This window comes from Ischnura elegans, chromosome 13 (genome assembly GCF_921293095.1).
Source record: "Ischnura elegans chromosome 13, ioIscEleg1.1, whole genome shotgun sequence".
Taxonomy (NCBI): domain Eukaryota; kingdom Metazoa; phylum Arthropoda; class Insecta; order Odonata; family Coenagrionidae; genus Ischnura; species Ischnura elegans.
In genome coordinates, this window is record NC_060258.1 from 13428146 (window position 1) to 13451878 (window position 23733).

At 39.5% G+C, this 23733-nt stretch overlaps 1 protein-coding gene across 1 annotated transcript in view; it reads left to right on the forward strand.

Moving 5' to 3' along the window:
* Window positions 1-23733, forward strand: part of LOC124170083 — a 247049-nt gene that overhangs the window by 52188 nt on the left and 171128 nt on the right. The window contains exons 4-5 of the mRNA XM_046548777.1: window positions 18370-18533; window positions 23275-23343. Coding sequence (XP_046404733.1) covers window positions 18370-18533; window positions 23275-23343 — 233 coding nt within the window. The remainder of the gene's footprint in view (window positions 1-18369; window positions 18534-23274; window positions 23344-23733) is intronic.

Genomic DNA, 23733 nt, shown 5'->3' on the forward strand with positions numbered 1-23733 from the left:
AGTGGCATAAGCAATTTGTTTTCTCCACATTGTTGATAATACATTTGGATTCATCATATCAAAATTCCAAGTTATTGAAACGAAAACTGAGGGATTACTAAGCGCTGTAATTTGGGCAACTTGATGTAACGCACAAAAAACGGGTACTTTTTAGTAAAACTTAAGTAAAGGAAATAATACGAAGCGAATATTTTAAATAGCAAATAATCAAAGGCAGAAATAAGTTCTCCTCCTTATGCTCTTTCTTGGATTGAAATTGATTGCTTCATTAAGACACTAGAATTCCTCAAATTCGGGTACATTGCTTTTTTTACAGATACTAACTATGAGAAATACTTTTGGCTTCATGGCACAGTAGCAGAAACGATGTTCGCATTTTTCGGTTACGTTGATTGAATCGATATCCGGTTTGTTTCATGTGTTGTTTAATCTGTGATTCTAGTCGTTCCCAGTATAGGATATGATTTTGTTTTCTTTTTACTCTGGTTGAGTTCAGCGCTACCTAGATAGATGGCAATGGATCACTTTGCTTACTAAGCTTCCTTGCCTCACTGTCCATTCCGTCACCAAATTTTCCAATTCACTGGCATGTTTTCTTGATGAAGAATAAATTAGGGTATAATAAGGGAAAAATGAAAGGCTATCGATTAAATTTCAGTGGCAGATTCAATTTTCAGTCGATAGTTTCTTCTTTTGTCCGGAAGCTTCACGTCTACATCTAGTGCGCAGATGTAGGTACCCTACAAACACAGAAAGGATTAAATCTGTATTAAACACGTATTTTGAAATCCACGAAATCTCAATAATATCTAGATTTAATCTGTTGCAAAGGTGTTGCTATGTCCTCTTTTTCTCATATTATATCTAGATTTAATACATGAAATATCTTGCCCCACAATACAGATTTTTCAGGGATCAAATACAGATTTCAGTATCTAGATTTTCCAGGGATACATTATAGTACTGCTTTTCATTTAAACTTTTATCAAGGAACCTTTGCGTTACAATTAATGAAATATATTGAGGAAGCTTCCCTGAAGGGAAAACCCTCTGACCACCACAATAAGATCTCTACCTATTCACCCCCTTAGCTCCAACAAGAATTATATCATCAAGCACCCAATAAGCAAAATCTTTAAAAATTAACTAACCACTATGCAATAATAAACTGACTTAAAGGAAAAAGATTGTTTATTTGAATTGAGAAAACATGACTCATAATAATTGATATTTTATTAAAAAGGTAAAAATATCTATTTATATCACATACAAATTCCAAGCATTTCATATTACAATGAAATAAATAATTTATTAACTCAACTAGCTTTTAATGTGCCCTTATCAATGTCATAGATTTTTAGGAGGAAAAATACATTAAGTAACCACTTCGCAATAATACACTGACTTGAGGAAAAAGGTTAATAATATGGATTAAAAAACATGAGAAAGAGTAATTGATACTTTATTAAAAAATCACAAGTATTTTTTATTATCATTATATATGAATTCCAAATTACTATGAATCTAATTGATGTTGAGCATCATTTTCCTCCTCCTGCCCCTTGCACTGGCCTGCCACAGCCAGAAAGGGAGGAAAGATAAACACAATATACTACATAGAAAAGTGGCAGGTGGATAAAGTGAAAGGCTTAGCAGTCAATATAAAATAAATTTTTAAAGTACTAGTTCAGGGAGAAAGCAGATCAATAAAAACAAAGGCATTGAAATCAACAAACGTGACGACACTCACGGCAGAGTTAAATGCTTATAATACAAGGTTAAGATAGAAAGCAGATTCATAAAAACAAAGCCATTTAAGTCAATATAAGTGAGCCCATTGAAGTCACAGTTTAACCATGGGCCCAATAAGGGTCACTGTATTTGTAGGGTATAATGTCCCTACAAACACAAAAAGGATCAAATCTGTATTTTAGGGAGATTTCATAATACATTATTTCATACCTAATAGATACACAGCAGGTATTTCTCCCTTATATCTGTTTTATTTATTTAGGTTAGGGACTGAAACTCTAGTTGGTAGATAAAAATAAGGTACAAAACGAGATAAAAGTTAAAGAAAAGTAATGCGGCAGTTACAGTTGAAGTTATAATCGAAAAAATTGTGCGTTTTATGCATCGCTTTTGCAGACCTGTTACTGTATTTGCTGCGATAAGGCTTTTAATGGTATGATTGAAGGCAAGGTAGTATTCATACAAATTAAGTATTTAGCAGAACTACATCCTGTTATCAAGATGTATCGATATGAAGTTATATCAGTCGGTGACATTTTCTCCTACCATATAAACCGTACCTGACCGAAATTTTTGTCTATTACCGCGATGATATGTACGATATTTATAGTAATTCAATCTCTAGGCAACACAAATTAACTGGATGTTATACCGCACGCGATAAAACAAGCCACGTAAAATTGTGTCTGCGTGAAAAACAAAGTTTTCCAATATCTAAGCCACAAACAGACATACTTTGGTGTTATTTATTGTCATTGCGATTGCCAATCTAATTAGAAATTGAACCCGTATGTATTCAATTGGCACATCTGTCGGAATAATAGGGATTCGTGGTAGTAATATATTTCCTTGGGACATGCCATTTATAATTTTGTGTGATAGAAAGATATTTCAAACGGCATAAACAATATTGACGGTCGTCAAGGGGACAGTAAGCGAAACACGCTAAACTTGAACCTTTTTTGGATGTTTACTTCTAAATTCAGTGTAAATCAGGTATAAAATGAAGTGGATCTGCAGCATTAAGATAGTGCAATTCTTTTCCTTTCGAATGATATGTGGCTTAACCTAATGTGACCATTTCCACTAATTTTAATGTGCAAACACAAAAACGTCTGCAGGCATTAAAAATTTAATTTACATGTATTTCTTATGGAAATGACTCATGGCACATTCCAGGGACTCATGAGCCCAAGAAGCTCAATAAGAAACCAATCAACTCTTCTTAATCATAACTCCCGATCCCCGTTACGTAATATCAGGTGAAGGATAACGAAAATGATATTTCCTCATAACATGTTCTACGAAATGAAGTTAACAGTTTCTTTCAACGTCGTTGATTACTCAGAAAAAATTAAAATATTCCGATACTCAGAAAATTACGATTTACAAAGGATTAACACAACATTTCGTGAAACTATTCCTGACCAAGCGTTCGATTTTTACCATCGAGCGGGAGTGAAAGTGACTTTGTATCAACGATATAACTCTTCGCGGGGAGTTTAATTACGATTTACAAAGGATTAACACAAGATTTCCTGAACTTATTCCTGGCTATATAGTTAAAACTCTTCAATAATATACAACTATGCATATGATTTTAGGAAAGGCAATCGTTTCAGAAATATTTCAATCGATATATCCGCGAAAAAATAAAAATGGTGGACACTACTCATTTGTTTCCCGGGAATGTCTTACTTTTTACTGTATTACTCTCAAAATATGAATGCCATATGGGCATCCTCTCTTACATATGATAGTAAATAAATGTGACCGTATATCTTCGAACCCCGGAAACACCAACAAAAATTAAATCATGCATATATGTCTCCTTTTCGGGTACTTTTCGTTACAATTACCCCAATTTTCCAACCCCTACCATGTCACGGAAATTATGTGGACGATTGGTGACCCCGTTTCCCCAATACACCCCGAAAAAAGTTGAATTTTTCATTTTGAAGTCTACTTTTTGGGTACTTTTCGTCACAATTTCACCGCTGATCCCTACCCCCACGAATCATCCCTACGGAGGTCACGTGAAATACTGGTGACCGCAAGCAGTACACCCATATAAACCCCAGGTATCCCCCTGAAACTCTCAAAAATGTAAAATGTGACATTAACTCTCCTTTTTGGGACTTTCTGGCCGACATTACGCCGCACTGCCCGTCCCGTCACAGCTCTAGATATGGAATATTTGCCAATAAAGGGCCACCGTAAACCATACGGGAAAAAAACCTGAAAACCCTCGATGACCTCCTGGAACCCCCCAGGAAATTTTAATTTTTTAAGGTCGCCTTTACGGGTAGTTTTCCTCACCATTCATCAGTGTTCCCTAAACCAACGAGTTATTAAAACCCCCGACAACCCCGTTAAACTTCCCAAAAAATAATTTTAGTAAAGGTCGCCTATTTGGGTATTTATCTCCAGAATTCCGCCACTGTTCCGGATCCCTACGACTATCGGCACGGAATTTATGAGATCGATTTATTACCACTGGTTGACCACAAATATGAAACCCCCGGTATTTTGTTGAAACCTCCCCTTAAAAATTAAAATTTCCAAATAGGTTTTTCTTTGATGGGTACTTGTCGCCGCCACTACGCCACATTGCCCTACCCTTTCCAATCATCGCAACAGAATTAATGTGGATTTTTGTTATCCGCACGTATAACACACATTAAAACCCCTACATTCCTCTGGAGCCCCTGTCGGAGGAGTAGACCCGTCTAACCACCGAGGAGGCGAAGCCGCCCCTCAACCATTACTAATAGATTTGACTTGACGAGGTCGGTCGTAGGGGAGAGTCGCTACCCGCGGTTGCGCCGCGGCTTCGCCGAATCTCGTTTCGAAATATACAAAAGTAAAAACGTCTGTAGGTATTAAAAAGTAGCTTTATCTGCATTTCTTATGGAAACGACTCCGGACCCTTTCCAGGGCCTCATAGGCCCAAGAAGGTCAATGAGAAACCAGTGAACTCTTCTTTACTGGGTTCCATTTTGGCGAATCTAGGCAAAAGAAAGATAAGATCAAAAGCTATACTGTACAGGGAAAGATATGAATGCAAATATGTACTGCTATGAATGCCAGTGGCGCAGCGAGGGGGAGAGGTTATGTGGGATAGGTTCAAGGCTCTAAATAAGTTTAATATATTTTACTTACTTGGGTTAATATAACTTTCGGAATAGTGCTAGAATTAATAAAAATATCCCTCACAAAGCCGTAAAAATCACCATTTTGAGCCTTTTACCTTAATTTTTTTTCCGGCGGAAGGCCTCCGCACCTCCCGCTTACCCTGGTGGTAATGCAATATACCTCCAAACCCCCCAGTATTAGTTGTGCCTGAAACCCCTCCTAGCCTTATTTCGTAGCTGCGCCCCTGCCAGCAATCATGCGGTTAATGTATATGGCGAATCTCGGCAGATGAAAGATCAGATCGACAGCTATAGTAAACAAGGAAAGATACGAATGCAAGCATGTACTGTTTTCAATACATTCTCAAAATATATACTTAAGGGATCTTAGGGGAGTTTTAATAACTCAATTAAAATAAAAGAGTTGAATAACACACTGAATTCAATGCAATTTGCACTCTATTGTTGTTCCGTCCCGAATAACTGTTTATTTATTTTTATTTATTTATTTATTTATGCAACGCCTTACTTCATAGCAACAATGCAAAATGACCAATCTGGAAAGCGTAAGCGGTGGTCAAAGGTACTCTCCGTGCACTCATGCGTAGGAGTTAGGGAAGAGTGTTTGGGGTACAGGAATCCCGGAGACTGAACCGATTATCAATGGAGCCACAGGAAACGTATGGTGTTCTTTGTTGACGGTACCTCTACGCTCAGGCAAGCGATCGATTTCAACCATGGAGTGGAAGTGAAAGCGACTTTGATGTAGCGATGTAACTTTTCGAGGTGAGTTTAAATAGCTTAATTCAACTAAAGTAGGTAAATAACACACTGATTTCAATGCAATATGCACTCTTTTGTTTCAACCAGAATAACTGCCTATTTATTTCACGCATTATTACATAACAGAAAGCCTAAGCGACCAATTTTGACCACAATATTTCGCGCTGCGGCGATGAAAATGGTTTGAATTAAAATTATTATTGTTAATATTGTAGAAAAATAACCCTCCTGGTTGTCGCACCCATGTACTTTGCTTTACCTTCCTGGCACAATCTCTCGCGTAGCAGTGATGAATGTTGTTTTGAATGTAAATTTATGCGGAAAATGTTTGTGAAAAATCTTTAGTTAGTGGTTATGGGTGTCATCTAACGCTGATTTTCCTTAATGTTGCCCTCTCTCGCGTAACAGTAATGAACATGTTTTGGAATTTAAATTTTTATGGATAATAATAGTGAAAATACCTTGCGCAACTGGTTGTTACTAAAGTCTAACGCTGATTTGCGTTCGTGAAGCCATGCATCCCGTAAGAAATAAAAACATATTTTAGAATACCTATTTTTATTTAGAATGTTAATGAAAATAACTTACATGCCTGGTGATAGTTTTTTTGTCTCGATAAGTCGCGTTCCTATTGCCATGTCTCGCATAACGTAGAAGAAAAAGTTTTAGAATTGCTAATTTTAAAGATGTTAGAAAACATTAGACTTACAGGTCTGGTGATATTTCTGTTTCACTTTATTCCTCGTTCCTATAGCCAAATAGTAGGCTGCATAATCAAATACATCTGTGGAAGTTTATCTGTCATGGAAATGGAATTGAAGTTATTACGGCCTATAAAATTATGCCTTATGCAGATGCACGCAGCAGCGTTATTATTATTTCGACAGAAAATTAATTTACATAGCATCATTCAAACGCAGAATTTGTACTTTTTACAATACTTTGTGCTCCTTTCCTCGTATTTGTGACAGTAAGACGAAGTAAAGTAATACCTTATGCATTCCTAAAATGTTCTCCACTTAACATGAATAACAATTTCTTTCCGTCAACCTTTGTTCCAGTGAAAAGAATTAAACCAACTTTGAATTTTACTATTTTCGGAAAATACGCATGCTATTAATTTCATACTCCCGACCTTGGGATACTATACGGGAGGTTACAGTTTACTAGGAAAGTTAATGAATGTTTTCAGGCTCTCTTCAATTTACTTTACACGTTTTTTAAGTAAGTCATTTCGAAAAACTTTCGAATCGTACACATAACGGGAGAAAATGCAGTATTTCTCAATATTGTCATGTTTAGTCGCATTTTTGAGGTAAAAGAACACCAACATTTTCGGAATCACTGTACAGCTTTCATTAAATGAATAACTCTTATCACCTTCTATTTACGTATATTTGTATTTGGAATCTTGCGTTAAACCCGCATTTTAAATACAAACACTTAAGCCATACTTTACGTTCCAAGAACGGCAATTCCGTGTATGTACACTATGATCATTGTTTGGATAACTTACAATTTAACGTAACGCAGTATAATACTATCCAGACATTATTATAATTCACGAAATATTTCATTTCACGCATTTTGTACCGCGTACTACTATACGTCATTTCGGAGTGTGCTGGCGAAGCTGGCTGCGGCGGGCGCTTTACTTTCCCCTGGCCGGTAAAATTGGTCCCTGGGACTTAGTGGATAGACGTACGAGGAACGGCGTTCCGAGAGGTTCACCGTCGATGGCGGTCGTGGCACAACCAAGGGTCCGCTTCCCTCCCCTCTGCACAAGCAATTTTCGGTCACATTACTCGTATGAAAATTCTTCAAACACCCACAAAATTAGACGGCGACGGCCGTTACGAGGACTAACTGAGGTGGGCGCGGGGGGCGTCAGTAACCCCCGGGCGGCGAAGCCACCACCCTTTACTAGAAACTGCGAAGGCATCCGGAAGAAGAAGTGGCGCACCGGTGGGGGCCTACCCCCCCCTGGGAGGCGAAGCCGCTTCTTAACGAATAACGGCGAAACAGTTACGATGACTAATCGGGGTACACCCGGGGGGGCACGCTCAACCCCCGGGTGTGGCGAAGCCCCCACTAAGCGAGGAACTGCGAACCCGTCCAGGGGAATGAGCGCGGCAGCCCCGGTTAGACTGCTTTAATCTCCGGGCGGCGTGGTGCCCACAATGAGGAATGCCGAAGCCGTCTAGAGGTCTAGGCAGCGCAGCTTTGGGGGATTCCTTACGAAGCGCAGCCGCGGTTAACGACTCTTCCCTCCGACTGACCGTGGCAGGGAACGGTGAAGCCGTTCGGGGAGGCGGCCGACCAAGCTGGCCGCGAAGTGGGTTCTTCAGGTTCGAGCCCTATATCCCCCGAGGACTTTGTGGACAGCGGTAGGAGAATGAGCGATAACGTTCCGAAGACTTTGCCGACGATGCCTGTGGTGAAGCAGCCAAGGGTCCGCTTCCCTACCCCCTGGCCGGCGAAGACGGTGCCTCTCAATTTTTGGTCATATTATTCGAATAGAAATTCTTCGGACAACCACCAACTAAGACGGCGAAGCCGAACAAGGGGATTCTATATTAAAAATTGACGCCTATCGTACGACCGATCTCTTACAAAGCTTGCAGTTACATGAAAGTATGCATTACAGTTCGGAATAGGTCAACTTAGCCGCGCCCCTCCCCCTTCCGCTCTGATCAGCGGGGATTTGGGAGCGGAGGATCAGGAAACGGCGAAGCCGTTACTAGGAGTTCGCTGGCGACGACGGACGTGGCGGGTGCTAACCCTACCCAATGGCCGGCGGATCCGGTATCTAAAACTATATGGACAAGATACAAGGAACGGCGATCCGTTCCAAGGAGTGTGCTGGAGAAGGTGGGTGCTATGTGCGCTATCCTTCCTCACCAGACGGCGAAGACGGCCCCGAGGACTTTGTGCACAAAGCTTCGAGGAACGACAAAGCCGTTCCGAAGAATATGCCGGCGAAGCAGACCGTAGCGTAGAATAGGGTTCGTTTTCCTCCCCTCCCCCCTTCCCGAACCCGGTAATTTTGGGAACGGAGCTTCCAATGGGTGTTTCTGCGAAGCCAGCAGAAAATCCGTCTGTGAATACATTTTATGGAAAAATATAATACGTTTCATTGCCCTTGAAGTAGTTTCGTGGGTTGAATAATGAAAATGATTACTATATATACTGTCAATATCATCAACTGATTTCTGGCAGCAGATTGTTTTCATCCCCTCCTGTTAAAGAGATAAATGTTAAACAATGCCAAAAATCACATAATTTCGATTTATAAAAGATTCACAAAACATATATAGTACTTTCGGCGAACGAGTCCTTTCGAAGGTGGCTACAACGGGTGCTACCATTTTCCCTGGACGGAAAATGGATGTTTAAGACATAGTGCACAGAGCTTCGACGCATAACGAAGCCATTACGAAGATTGCGACGCCGAAGACGATCGTGGCGTAGACGAGGGCTCGAAATACTGCTTTCATTAGTTAGATAAACTCGATAACAACGAGTTATAATCGCTAAATTAGTCATTCATAAAAATTAAAAGTAATTCTAAATCAATCAAAATAGCTGTACAATGCATGAATTTTACTTAAAATGGAATAATCTAGTGATATGAAGAATGGCTGTTGTATTGACTCTTTAGTTATCGGAAGAATTTAAGTACTTTCTCTGGAAATACAGTAAAGCTTTATAACTACATCATTTGTGATGAATAAAATGAAATTAACTAATGAGACCTTTTTCTCTGTTAATTTCAACCTAATTTGGAAAAATGGTTTATTTATAATTGCTGACCACCAACTCGACAACGCTGCCATTTTCACACCGGTTGAGCACCTTTGTTTGTTTACGTTACCTCGTAGGGTTACGTTGCATTGTGACAATATTACTCGTTTTATTATGCCTTTTACTTAGCCTCAAGTTATTAAATATACCTATGGGCTGAAGTGATGGCGTCATTATGCCGATTTAAAGGCAAATTTGTGTCTGAAGGTAAAGATAAGAGCTTGGATTATTTGAGAAAACGAAATGTGGCCAAAAGTGAATCCATCAATTCTATCGAAGCGATTTCAACGAGTGCATCTGTTGAAGGATACCGAATCGTCGACGTGCATTTTTAATTTCTTAAGAAATTTTTGCAATATTTCCCAACATAAAGTGTCCATCATTGTTTAAATAATCAATGTTTATGTCTTGATTTATGAAGATTAAAGTCCCTGTCGAATGACTGATACAAAGCTCTTTAATGTTTATTTCTTTGTAGATTTTCCATTCAATAGCCTCATCCATACTATTAATAAGAATTTGATTAGTGAAAATTAGAAGCTAATGTGTCAGTTACAACCCAAATGTAATTCGAATCATTAGTATCAGGATAATTAAATAATACTTGTTCCTAGTGCCGAAGTTTCAGTAAATTTGGAAGGCTGGCATTGCAACTTCTACGGACTCACTTATGTCAGCTGCCATCGATTGTTCAGGAATGCATCCTAATTTTTATCCTCCTGCAATGACTTCATGAGTAGGTAAATGTATTTATTGTTGTTTTTTCAAATTATGCTAATTGGACCTTTGGATAACGTATCAAAGTAAATTGTTTGGTCAGTGAAAAAGGAAGTGCTTACTCTTGTCTATTTTATTTTATACTTTCGAAGAATAACATGGGTGAATATTCGATTAATTAGTACGCTCGCGAAGTTGTATTTCCAAATACTACATAGTCGGTACCCAATAGCAATATGCTTGTCTCGTGATACATTCATTTACCTGTACACCTTATTCTAGACATTTAATATCAATTAAACTGATGATTAAATACAAAATGCGCTAGATTTTCTACTTTACGCTTAGAACTTCTATTTAAATAAGTATTCTCTACAAGTTGAAAACTATGCATATTTTTCGAAAAACAATTTGAAGTAGTATTCAGAAGAACAGATAAACTATCGCAAGTCTCATTATCTTCTATCATTTTCGCTTTTGAAGCGATACGCCGACGATTTCAAAGGATGTATTGAATTCCGGTCATGTTATTCGCATGTTCAATAAAATGTAGTCGCATATAGGAATTACTTTAACAACCAGCACTGATAAATTTCATATTTCTGTGTATAGCACGTTTCGATATGAACGGAATATTCCTTTAATGAATTCGTAGAAAAATGACTCCGAAAAATCCAATTCACTGGAATTACGCAGCAGTCGACAGGTGCAATATCGCTCTTCATATTTTACCTCCGTACACTTTGCAACGTTGCCACTACCTCCGCAGCATAATGGCTGCTCACTCTGCCGAAAACCGGAAGTACGTTCTTTAAACTTAAGTACTGACGCTAACATATCGGTAACCCCTTCTAAATATATATATATATATATATATACATATATATATATATATATATATATATATATATATATATATATATATATATATATATATATATATATATATATATATCCTGGTCGCCCAATCGTCTCCTCTTTAAATTCCCCCACAGAACGAATCTCTTCCTTTATTGACTATTATCTTCAGCCTCTTGTACACTCCCTTCCTTCCTACATTAAAGATACGTACCATTTCCTTAATCGCCTCCATTCCACCTCTCTCCCGGTTGATAAAGACATCATTATGGTCACTATCGACGTGACCTCACTATACACCTCTATACCTCATGTAGAAGGCCTTGCCTCCCTTCGACACTTTCTTGACAATCGACCTACACCTCAGATACCCAGCACTGACTTTTTAATCGATCTCTCTCACCTAATCCTCACTAAAAACGCCTTCTCCTTCAACGATAAACATTATTTGCAGATCAAAGGTTGCGCCATGGGAAGCAGATTCAGCCCTTCATACGCAAATTTATTTCTTGGTCTCCTTGAAGAATCCTTCCTATCATCCTACCCACTTCAACCGTCACTTTGGCTTCGCTATATAGATGATATCTTCCTTCTCTGGCCTCATGGAGAAGACTCACTGAGCTCTTTCATTTCAGCACTCAATGAATTCTCCGAACTATCTTTTACCTCTAACCATTCCCCCTCCCGAATAACATTTCTCGATGTTACCATTTCCCTAGAAAATAAAAGTTTCATCACTTCAGTCCACATTAAACCTACTAACAAACAACAATATCTTCACTTCAACAGCTGTCACCCCTCACACACTAAACAATCCCTTCCTTACTCTCTCTCAGTAAGAGGCCACAGAATTTGCAATAATCCCGAATCCTTGGACATTTTTCTTAATAATCTTCACCACTCCCTTCTTCGTAGAGGATATCCTGAGAACCTTCTGCGTAAGAAAATCCTACACAATACTTACAAACCCAAAATTCATACCAAGAAACAAACCACACATCTCTCCCTTTCCACCACATACTTCCCCGGTGTGCAGGCTTTGAACAGAATCATCAAAAGCCTTTTTCCGATTCTTTCTAACAATGTCACTACTGGAAAAATCTTCTCTAGCTGTCCATCCTTATCCTTCCGTCGGCCGCCAAATCTATCTTCCATTCTCAAAACGACTAAACCACTCTCAAGGTTCACCACCCGTACTAGCTCTTTACCTATCCCTTGCCAACGACCCCGGTGCAAAACGTGTGCTATCCTCATTACCCAGCCACTTCCTAACAAATTTCTCACTTTTCCGCTTCCTTCCACTCCATCCCCCACCTGTACAACCAGTAACGTAATTTATATCCTTTTATGTAATTCCTGCCCCGCCTTCTACATTGGTTTAACCACCACCTCACTCAACCTACGGATTAACAACCATCGAGCTTCTTGCAAATCCACTTCCCAATCTGCTTCGCTTCCTGTCCCTACCCACGCCTTTTCCCATAATTTAGAATTTGATGACTGCTTTCACATAGGAATACTTGCCTCTCTCCCACCCTCCGCCTCACCGCTAGAATTAAAAACGCTTGAATTGTCTTCCATTTGGCTACACCAAGCATTCAACCCGCCTGGCCTTAACAGGGCCCACTGATCTCCATAGCCTTCTCCTATCCCCCATTCCCCATCCTCTCCCTTCCCCTATCTTATCCTAATCTCCTCAGCCTTTAGGCATCCTCTGTCCTCGTCCTCAGTCTCTTCTTGCCTCCCTCCCGACGAAGACCCTAAGAGGTCGAAAATTTGAAAGAAACTAACGTGTGAGTCCTCTTTTATTTGTGTCTGTGTTTTTGTGGCCTATCATGGCATTTATTTATATTCATATCACCTGTGGTGTCTTTCATAAGTAACATATATACGTTGCTATATGCAATCAATCTGTGTGAACTTCTGTCCTCGAGCGGCTTAACGACTGCAGTGATTACCATCCAGTTCCTGTGTCTTCAGCTGCTAGCAACTGTTCGTCGTCCTGTCCCTCCTTTCACCACTGTTTCTCCATTCTAAAATTTCCTTTTTCTCACCTTTTGCCCTGTTCTGACCCAACTTTCCCGACATGCCTGCCCTTGATCATGTAGCCATTTGGATCCGCAACATTAGAAAGTACTCACTTAAACTTGCTCAATATACTTGTCACGTTGAATTTTTATCCTCCTGTCTTTCCTTAGGCATTGTGCCCAATGGACTCACCATTAGGCTACCCCTATCAGGGCTACCTCCTAGTCTTCACTCCTTCTTCCATTCTCTTAAATTCCAACTATCATTCAACATGTGCTACTGTGTCCTTTTCCAATACAAAACCCTGGTTTCTCAATACACATCTTACATTGAATCTCTAATTAATATAATCAATCTCTGCAGCCCACAATCACTCTCAATTATCCACAAAATTCTTACTTCTGCTCATGATTCCCTCACTATGAGGCGTCAAAAAGCCCTGAAGAAACTGTCTTCCCTCTGCCATTCCTTTTTTCAAAACGGACTATCTTTACCACTAATCACTGCAAATCCCCCATCTGCCAGCCCACCTCTACACCTCTATAAACCCGACCTTGCACTTCTTCTCAACCTCCCTGCTCCCCCTCCTGCCACAGCCTCCCGGCCTCCTCCACAGAGGATCCCGCAGCGCGTTTTATCTCCTCCCCCCGACTCCTCCTCTCCCCCTTCTGGAGATAATCAGTCTCCGGAGCATACGGTGGTCAACTTATCTTCCTACTCCCTCACTCCAGACGAAATATCCGTGCTAGATAAGGGATTATCTTTCTCGCCCACACCCAAAGTCGATCCTGTGATGCTCGTAAGCGACACTATCAAGTTTTGCCGACGGTTGAAATGGAAATTCTTCTGGGACGCTCAGTCCTCTCCAACGGCTCCGGCCGCTGTTCAAACTCCTAGCTCTCATCCCTCTCTAGCCAAATTCAAACCTCCTTCGCCTCACGAACCGAAACCTCTTCCCGCCAATCACCCTGTAGAAATATTCACCAATCTCCTTCTTTCCAAAGTTTCGGACCCCGCTTTTCTTAACTCTCTTCATCCTCCAACAAACCTCTCCACTACCGAAAAAAGAGCACTGAGCAATCTGAGAAAAAATTCTGATATTGTCGTTACTTCCTCAGACAAAGGATCTACTATTGTCGTGCTCAACTCCACCGACTATCTAACCGAAGCCCAAAGACAACTCTCTGACACCTCTTCCTACACACCTACCTCGCATGATCTCAACCCTGCCTTTCACCGAAACATCCAATCCTTTTTAAAAAGGAAAGCACCAAGAGAGGGCCTTTCTAGTGGAGACATTTCCTTATTATCTCCACCCCATCCGCGAACCCCTCACTTCTACATTCTACCGAAAATTCACAAGGCCAACAATCCTGGTCGCCCAATCGTCTCCTCTTTAAATTCCCCCACAGAACGAATCTCTTCCTTTATTGACTATTATCTTCAGCCTCTTGTACACTCCCTTCCTTCCTACATTAAAGATACGTACCATTTCCTTAATCGCCTCCATTCCACCTCTCTCCCGGTTGATAAAGACATCATTATGGTCACTATCGACGTGACCTCACTATACACCTCTATACCTCATGTAGAAGGCCTTGCCTCCCTTCGACACTTTCTTGACAATCGACCTACACCTCAGATACCCAGCACTGACTTTTTAATCGATCTCTCTCACCTAATCCTCACTAAAAACGCCTTCTCCTTCAACGATAAACATTATTTGCAGATCAAAGGTTGCGCCATGGGAAGCAGATTCAGCCCTTCATACGCAAATTTATTTCTTGGTCTCCTTGAAGAATCCTTCCTATCATCCTACCCACTTCAACCGTCACTTTGGCTTCGCTATATAGATGATATCTTCCTTCTCTGGCCTCATGGAGAAGACTCACTGAGCTCTTTCATTTCAGCACTCAATGAATTCTCCGAACTATCTTTTACCTCTAACCATTCCCCCTCCCGAATAACATTTCTCGATGTTACCATTTCCCTAGAAAATAAAAGTTTCATCACTTCAGTCCACATTAAACCTACTAACAAACAACAATATCTTCACTTCAACAGCTGTCACCCCTCACACACTAAACAATCCCTTCCTTACTCTCTCTCAGTAAGAGGCCACAGAATTTGCAATAATCCCGAATCCTTGGACATTTTTCTTAATAATCTTCACCACTCCCTTCTTCGTAGAGGATATCCTGAGAACCTTCTGCGTAAGAAAATCCTACACAATACTTACAAACCCAAAATTCATACCAAGAAACAAACCACACATCTCTCCCTTTCCACCACATACTTCCCCGGTGTGCAGGCTTTGAACAGAATCATCAAAAGCCTTTTTCCGATTCTTTCTAACAATGTCACTACTGGAAAAATCTTCTCTAGCTGTCCATCCTTATCCTTCCGTCGGCCGCCAAATCTATCTTCCATTCTCAAAACGACTAAACCACTCTCAAGGTTCACCACCCGTACTAGCTCTTTACCTATCCCTTGCCAACGACCCCGGTGCAAAACGTGTGCTATCCTCATTACCCAGCCACTTCCTAACAAATTTCTCACTTTTCCGCTTCCTTCCACTCCATCCCCCACCTGTACAACCAGTAACGTAATTTATATCCTTTTATGTAATTCCTGCCCCGCCTTCTACATTGGTTTAACCACCACCTCACTCAACCTACGGATTAACAACCATCGAGCTTCTTGCAAATCCACTTCCCAATCTGCTTCGCTTCCTGTCCCTACCCACGCCTTTTCCCATAATTTAGAATTTGATGACTGCTTTCACATAGGAATACTTGCCTCTCTCCCACCCTCCGCCTCACCGCTAGAATTAAAAACGCTTGAATTGTCTTCCATTTGGCTACACCAAGCATTCAACCCGCCTGGCCTTAACAGGGCCCACTGATCTCCATAGCCTTCTCCTATCCCCCATTCCCCATCCTCTCCCTTCCCCTATCTTATCCTAATCTCCTCAGCCTTTAGGCATCCTCTGTCCTCGTCCTCAGTCTCTTCTTGCCTCCCTCCCGACGAAGACCCTAAGAGGTCGAAAATTTGAAAGAAACTAACGTGTGAGTCCTCTTTTATTTGTGTCTGTGTTTTTGTGGCCTATCATGGCATTTATTTATATATATATATATATATATATACATATACATATATATATATATATATATATATATATATATATATAAAGTCTTGATGAAAGCGCACTAAGCGATAATATAAATGTGACCGATCGAGGCGAACGAACAAAAATTGTACTACTAAAAACATAGACACACGTAAAAAAGGGACACTCACAAATAAACGTTCAGACGTTTCAGCGGATTGATCCGCTATCCTCAGTGCTGAAGGTGAACTGCTTATATATATATATATTGGGCATCGATGCCTATTCTATGCTGTTTTAATTTTTCAACGATATATTTCGGGCCAAATTTGAGATAAAAAATGTTTTACAAGGGAAGGTCATCATTCTCCCATAAAGACAATGTATTTCAAGGTGAAAATCCGTCATTTGCAAATCCATAAATCTTTTTTAAATGGCCGGTGACATAGTAATATTTTTTTCACTATTCGATAGAAAAAATAATGAGCAACAACATATGTCAAAATAAATAATATGGTTTTCGGGCATGTTTGAAATGATGGTTCCTCCTTAAGACACTAGAATTCCTCAAATTCGGGTACATTGCTTTTTTAACAGATACTAACTATGAGAAATACTTTTGGCTTCATGGCACAGTAGCAGAAACGATGTTCGCATTTTTCGGTTACGTTGATTGAATCGATATCCGGTTTGTTTCATGTGTTGTTTAATCTGTGATTCTAGTCGTTCCTAGTATAGCGTATGTTTCTTGTTTTTTTTTTGATGTGGTTGAGTTTAGCGCTACCAGGATAGATGGCAATGGATCACTTTGCTTACTAAGCTTCCTTGCCTCACTGTCCATTCCGTCATCAAATTTTCCAATTCACTGGCATGTTTTCTTGATGCAGAATAAATTAGGGTATAATAAGGGAAAAATGAATGGCTATCGATTAAATTTCAGTGATAGATTCAATTTTCAGTCGATAGTTTCTTCTTTTGTCCGGAAGCTTCACGTCTACATCTAGTGCGCAGATGTAGGTATAATGTGTCATAAGCATGGTTAGGCATTTGTTTGGGGTGGTAAGAATGCAGTCGGTTTCATATAAAAAGTAAATACGCAAACGAAGTTCCGCCTAGAACTTTTTTAAGTACTCAAAGCAAGGGAAAAATAAATTTCCAGACCTATTCGTCCCGTAAAATATCTCTCTTTATTTATAATTTCAGTTGATGTCTGGAAATATGATGGGATTCTGATGCATATTCCCTGTATCGCTCTGTATGATATCTATTCTTATTCTTTAAGCAATATCAGACTAGCGTGTAACCTCCAAGTACATAGCAGCTCCCAGCCTTCTTTTTACCCTCATAGTACCTTTTGAACAATGCAGCTTTCTTTTGTAAAAATATTTTCCGTCGGTGGAGTTATTCCATTTTTTGGGAAGTTTTTTATCAAAAGTATACTTAGAGATATTAATTTCAATTCAGCCATCACGCCTTCGGCTCTTTCCTCAGACCCCAACAAATAAACCAACTGATTTTTAAACCATGATTTTTTCACATTTATTAATTATACTTATGACAATAACATTTATTCATCTCTGGTCTTTCATTGTAATATACAGAACCATCTTAATACACACTGAATGCACATAAGCATTGAAACAATCCTCTGAAAGAATGATTCCTCAAGGAACTCACTAATTCCATAAGAGTTTATTTTCACGGTGAACTTTAAAATTTAACACAAATGATACCCTCTGAATGGCATTTTTAATGATTGGGGCAAAGAGTATTATGTTGATGCTGCCATGTGAAAGAGGATTTAAGAAAAACCTGGGTACATATCCGCTGCGATGATTGGCACGTCCGTGAACTTGAGAATTGGTGGTCAAATCTTTCGTATTACTTTAAAATTTAATGCATACGTGATATATGTACAATTAAGTTATTATAAGAAGTTTAAACTCCTTGTTAATGGCTAGGATGACATGTTTTAAAAAATCTACAATTTAACTCAATTTTTAAAAAATGTAGTTGAAAAATCCGTTAATCTTTTAATGTCTGTGACTCTACCACACGCATATATTGAACCAGGTACTCACGTGCATGAAATAGAATAGAATATGAAATAGTGTGACATGGATAAGCTTGCATGTGCAGAGTATGAAAGCTCTTTCTATTGTTTTAATGTTTTTATTCCAAAAGGTTCTCCTGCTGATACTGTTCCCAGTCCTATACCTGCTGGACATAGCAACAGATATTAACGTGGCCTATAAACACTACCACGAAGCCAACTACCTATACTTAGGCCTAACACTCGTGTTTCTCTTTGGGCCTATGCTGGCTGAGTTAATCGGGAACATTTATCGGTAAGTATAATCATAGTCACAGTTTTGAACGATTTAAAAAATAAAAATTTAAATAGTCGACAAAAAATGGTTCACTATCTTATTAAACCTTTGATTCTTATGATTCACATTTATTAATTATCTTCTTATAAATCTATTGAAAAATTGTTGCTTAAATTGTAATTAACATTTGACTTGTTACTAACGCCTAAAATTAGGCAAAAAGTGCATTTTGAGGTATGCAATCGGATTTTTATGCATCTCTTGGCATTGTCCTTCAAATGCTTCAAATATATGTCGTTGCTATACGCATTCAATCAGTATGAACTTCCGATTTCAAGCGCCTCAGCGACTACAGTGATTGCCATCTAGTTCCCGAGTCTTCAGCTGCCAGCAAATATTCGTCGTCCTATCCCTACTTTACCGCTGTTCATCCATTCTAAAATTTCCATTTATTCACATTTTCCCACAATCTGGATTTCAATGACTGTTTCCATCTTAGAATACTTGCCTACCACTGTCATGAGCCTTGCCTACCTTGCCAACCTCACTTGTCACGAGCAATTCCTGTCTTCCTACCTTTCCTTAGAAACAATTGCTAAAGGACTTACCATTAAGCTTCCCCTATCCAGCCTGTCCCCAATTCTTCCTTTTTTTCCATTCTTTAGGATACCAACTATCAATCAACATGCGCTATTGAGTCCTTTTCCAATACAATACCCTGGTTTCACAATATAAATCCCATATTGAATCTCTATTTAATGTAATCAATCTCTGCAGCTCACAGTCGCTCTCTATCGTCCACAAAGGTCTTCTTTCTGCTCATAATTCCCTCACTATGAGGCGTCAAAAAGCACTGAGGAAACTGTCCTCTCTTTTCAATTTCTTTTCCAAAAACGAAATACCTTTACCGCTATATACCGCGAATCCTCCGTCTGCCAGTCCTTCTCTACACATCAATAAAACTGACCTTGCACTTCTTCTCAATCTCTCTGCTCCCCCTCCTGCTCCACTTTCTCCAAATCCTCCACAGAGGATCCTACAGCGCGATATCTCACCTCCCTCCCACTCCTGTTCCCCCATTCTGATGAAAGGGAACTCATTTCCAAAGAAAACGATTTTAGACATAGTCTTCGAAGAGCTTCCCAGGTGCCTAAGGCGAGTAGATTTTTATCTGTCTACCCATATCACTACCAAGAATTGCCACGCTCCGAAACCAAGGTTCGATACATTTAAAACATAAGAGAATGCTGGCAATATGATAGATAGATTTTATATCATGGGGAACGAAACTCGACTGGCTTGAAATGTCCTACAGATGGGTATGCGATCGCTTCGTAATATTCAGGAGCAGGAATGAACCGGTGATGGCCTGGGCTTTACAAAAATGGGCAATATCAGCGTCGTTTCGGAGATATCGCCAGGATTTGAATTCTCCCTCAAGTGCTTCATGGGTTCTGTCCTCCAAGAAGAGACATGAAATTGTGAAAAGCAAAAAAATTCAATATAAGTGTCAACAAGTGAACAGTATCGCAGAACAATATAACGAACTTCTATCGCAAAAATACTGCACGCAACAATGACGTTTCAGAAGTAAACAAAAAACTTAATCTCCAAATTTAATAGGGATTTCATAAAATATACGAAAGATCAGAATGGGTGTGTGTACAGAGGTGATACACAGAGAACGCTCTCAAAAAGGGAGAGAATTTTTTTTAATGGCTCTTGGGAACGTGAGTAAAGTAACACATTCATAGACAACGAAGTATGCTATTATTGATTCAGGAAAGCTGCTTCCTAAATGTTTTTGGGCATGCAAGAACCTGGAGATGATTTTGGTCTGCGTGTGCATGAAACTGAAGAACCTGGGGACTGAAGTTTTAAATTTTTCTGTTGTCTGTTGAAAATTTGGAAAACTTACGGCTGGGTTGTATATCAAGTTTTTAAAAACCATACGTTAAGAAATATAAATTATTGCTTGTCGATTCATAGGGGGACAAACAAATAGTGTTATTTATGATGAACTATTTATTTACGAGGTAGGAGAAACAAATCACAACATAAAAATTACACCACCGACGCGCACATCCGTAAGCCAACCGAGCGATGTATATTTCGACTGACCGGTAAAGCAGTTTATTGTAAAGACCAGAACTGTACCTTCCTTCATCTGGGCAAGAGAGATTTCCTTACGTGAAAATGGAATAAAATCAATAGTTCATCATCAATTGTCCTCTTAAGCATTCAATGAAATGCTGTAGTATGTAGTTAATAGGGAATGTATTTGTTTTTAGAACTAATGGGAAATATGTTTCCCTGATGACTTAAAATAACGCAAGTGCGAATGCTCATGTAGCTGTTTTATAAAATGTTCATGGTGCTTTTCAATATGTTTCACATCGGCCCTTGGTAAGCGCAATGCCTAAATTTGTCCTTTGGCAAACATGGCCGGCACGGATCAATTAACGTGTTTGTCTGCCCATGTCCTTCCATAAAAATCTTTCACTAGTGATCATCTCAATTTTTTGCTACATACGTGAGCATGTGAGGTAGGCACGTATTGGATCAGCTGCTTACCTTGGCTACTTAGCACCCACATTCTAAACTTACCATCCTTACCTAGCCGCACATGGACTATCTCTTAACTGACCTCAAATCTGTCGGCTCGTGTGTCTACGTTCCGATATTGCGAAACATTCCTGGGTAGCGATCCATCCAAAATTATGTCTTCGGATGAATTTCTAGGATCCTCAAATTGAGCTCTTTTCAAAGCCTCAACTACTTGCCACAACGTCTCGGAAATTCCTAGATTGACTTCTGGAATAATTAAAACCACGTAATCTCTACCTACCGCTGCATTTTTCCCACAGGGTTGTCTACTTAGCCAATCACGAACAAAATTAGGGTTACCCTCAATGTGTTGTACCTCGAACGAGAACTCTTGGATCGAAATCGCTCCCCTCCTCATCCTAATATTTTTCAAGTTACATTTATTCAAAAATATTTAGGACTTACGATCCCTAACGATCGTGAATTCGCGACCCAAGAGAAAAGCCTCTAACTTTTCAAGCGCCCATACTTTGGCTAATATTTCTTTTTCCATTGTGGAATACAAACTCACCGGCCTACAAAGCTTACGGCTTAATAAAGATGTTGCCTTTTCCTGATCTGATTAATCTTTTCGGCTCAGCACTGCATCTACGTCATATTTGCTACCATTATTTTGAAGGAACATGCGTTTTGAAAAGTCCGGGTGAGATATATTGACGCTACTCACAAATATTTTTAAAAAAATATTGAAAATTAATTAAACGACATTTCCCTGAAAAAGCACTGGTAAAGGAATAAGTTAACCGTCGATTGGTGCTATAAGAGGGTACGAGGGTGTAGTCTGGTGGCCGGGGTAAGGTACGGGTGTCCCATTTACTTGTGTCCCAAATCTTAGAGATGAAAATACCAGTGTAACTCTACCCCAAGAAACACCTTCGTACAGAGAGGCTTAAAATATTCTCATGCTACTTGTACCACGGAAAACGTTTTCCAATCGCAGGCGCCTGCAGGAAAAACTTGTAATTGAAGAAAGGTAATTGACTTGATGTTCTTTACTCCACACCGATCGTAGAATAACCTTTACAACTCCTCTATATCCCCTGGAAAAGGGAAAATGGCGTCGGCTCATTCTTTCGCAGAGTCGTCCAACATCTGATAGAATGTAGTGATTTCAACCGCGAAAATGAGTTCTACTTTTCATTTTAAAAAAGCCTACTGTTCACAATTATTGCCATGATGTTCACATGAAATTAAATTTTGTCTGCGTGGAAATCTTTTTCTGCGATACAGCAGCGTCAGATGCTTTTCCATTTGTTCACACAGAATCCTAGTTTCAATTATGTGAAGTCCGTGTTGCAAAAACATTTTCTCTTTCTTCTAACCTTTGCCATTACTTATGTTGGTGAGTGGAGAGGTGTCCCAGTGCCATCATTTAGTTACTCTTGTGAGGCAAATGAAAGGGAGTTATCTGAGCATAATTCCCTGCCAAAAACATAGTAAATCTATGCGTCCTGGTAGCGCAACTGTTATGCACCACTTACAAGTTGGATTGCGTGTAATACTCACTACCAGTCGACCCGCGAGTTGGGTGCCATTCATTCTAGGTATTGTAATAATGAGCTTACCAGTGGCGCAGAGAGGGGGGGATACTTTATAGATGACTTTGGCGATGAAACCCTCCCCCAGACCTCAGAGAAATCCTTTTACGAAAATATTTCAGTTTGACAAATTTTGTAACCTATGAATATTTGAAATGATGAAAGTGGCATTATGTTGTTCGTGGATCATTAAACTTCTGTAAATAATAAATAACTGGGCAAATTTTATAAATATTGAGCCCCCTACCATGCCCTTTAAACCCTACCATGATTTTTAGTCTTTATGCGCCTGTGGCGCCTTAAACAACAACCACAACAACAACAACAATGTGTGGTGTGTAACAAGTATTGGAATGAAAACATCGTTTGAGTGAGTGTGAGTAGGCAATTAAATTGACTTTGACATATTTGGGGACGCATTTTTTCTACTTCCACGAATAGAAATCCATAAAACAACGCAATATCCTTTTTCTTGAGATTTATTACCATTTTATTCATGGGTTCTTTGTTATTGCTTAAGTTACTCCTTTTTCTAGATGATTTCTACTCTTATTGCATAGGTATTTTACCAGTTAGTCTTAAATGTGGCTCACAAAACCTCCTTCTCCTTTCAGTAAGTGGAGTGGTGAATTGGATACCTGGAAGGAAATATTTGACCTACAGTCGCTGAAACTACTACCTCGGTAAGAATACAAGCCATTTTTACATAATGTTTCTTTTAATGTGTGTCAATGCAGTCATTAACACCATTTCAATAAGTGAAATGGATTTGGGCAGGTTTGAAAGTGTGTGTTCGCGATGTAAGAGGCAGGTTCTAATGACCCATGTGGGAGACGGTGCGCGTGTGTTGCATCAAAATTAGATACAAAAATCTATATACAGCTTTGAGCGTGGGACTCTGGCTTAATATTCATGAGTATTCCAACCAAGTTACAATATAGTACTTTGAACGGTGTATTAATGATGGAAATTTCTCCGGAAGTCGTAATTTTCAAATGATGTATAGCACGGGGGCATTTCAGTATTCTGGGTAGAGAATCGCACCCGGCAGGATCGGAATTCCACGGTTTCCA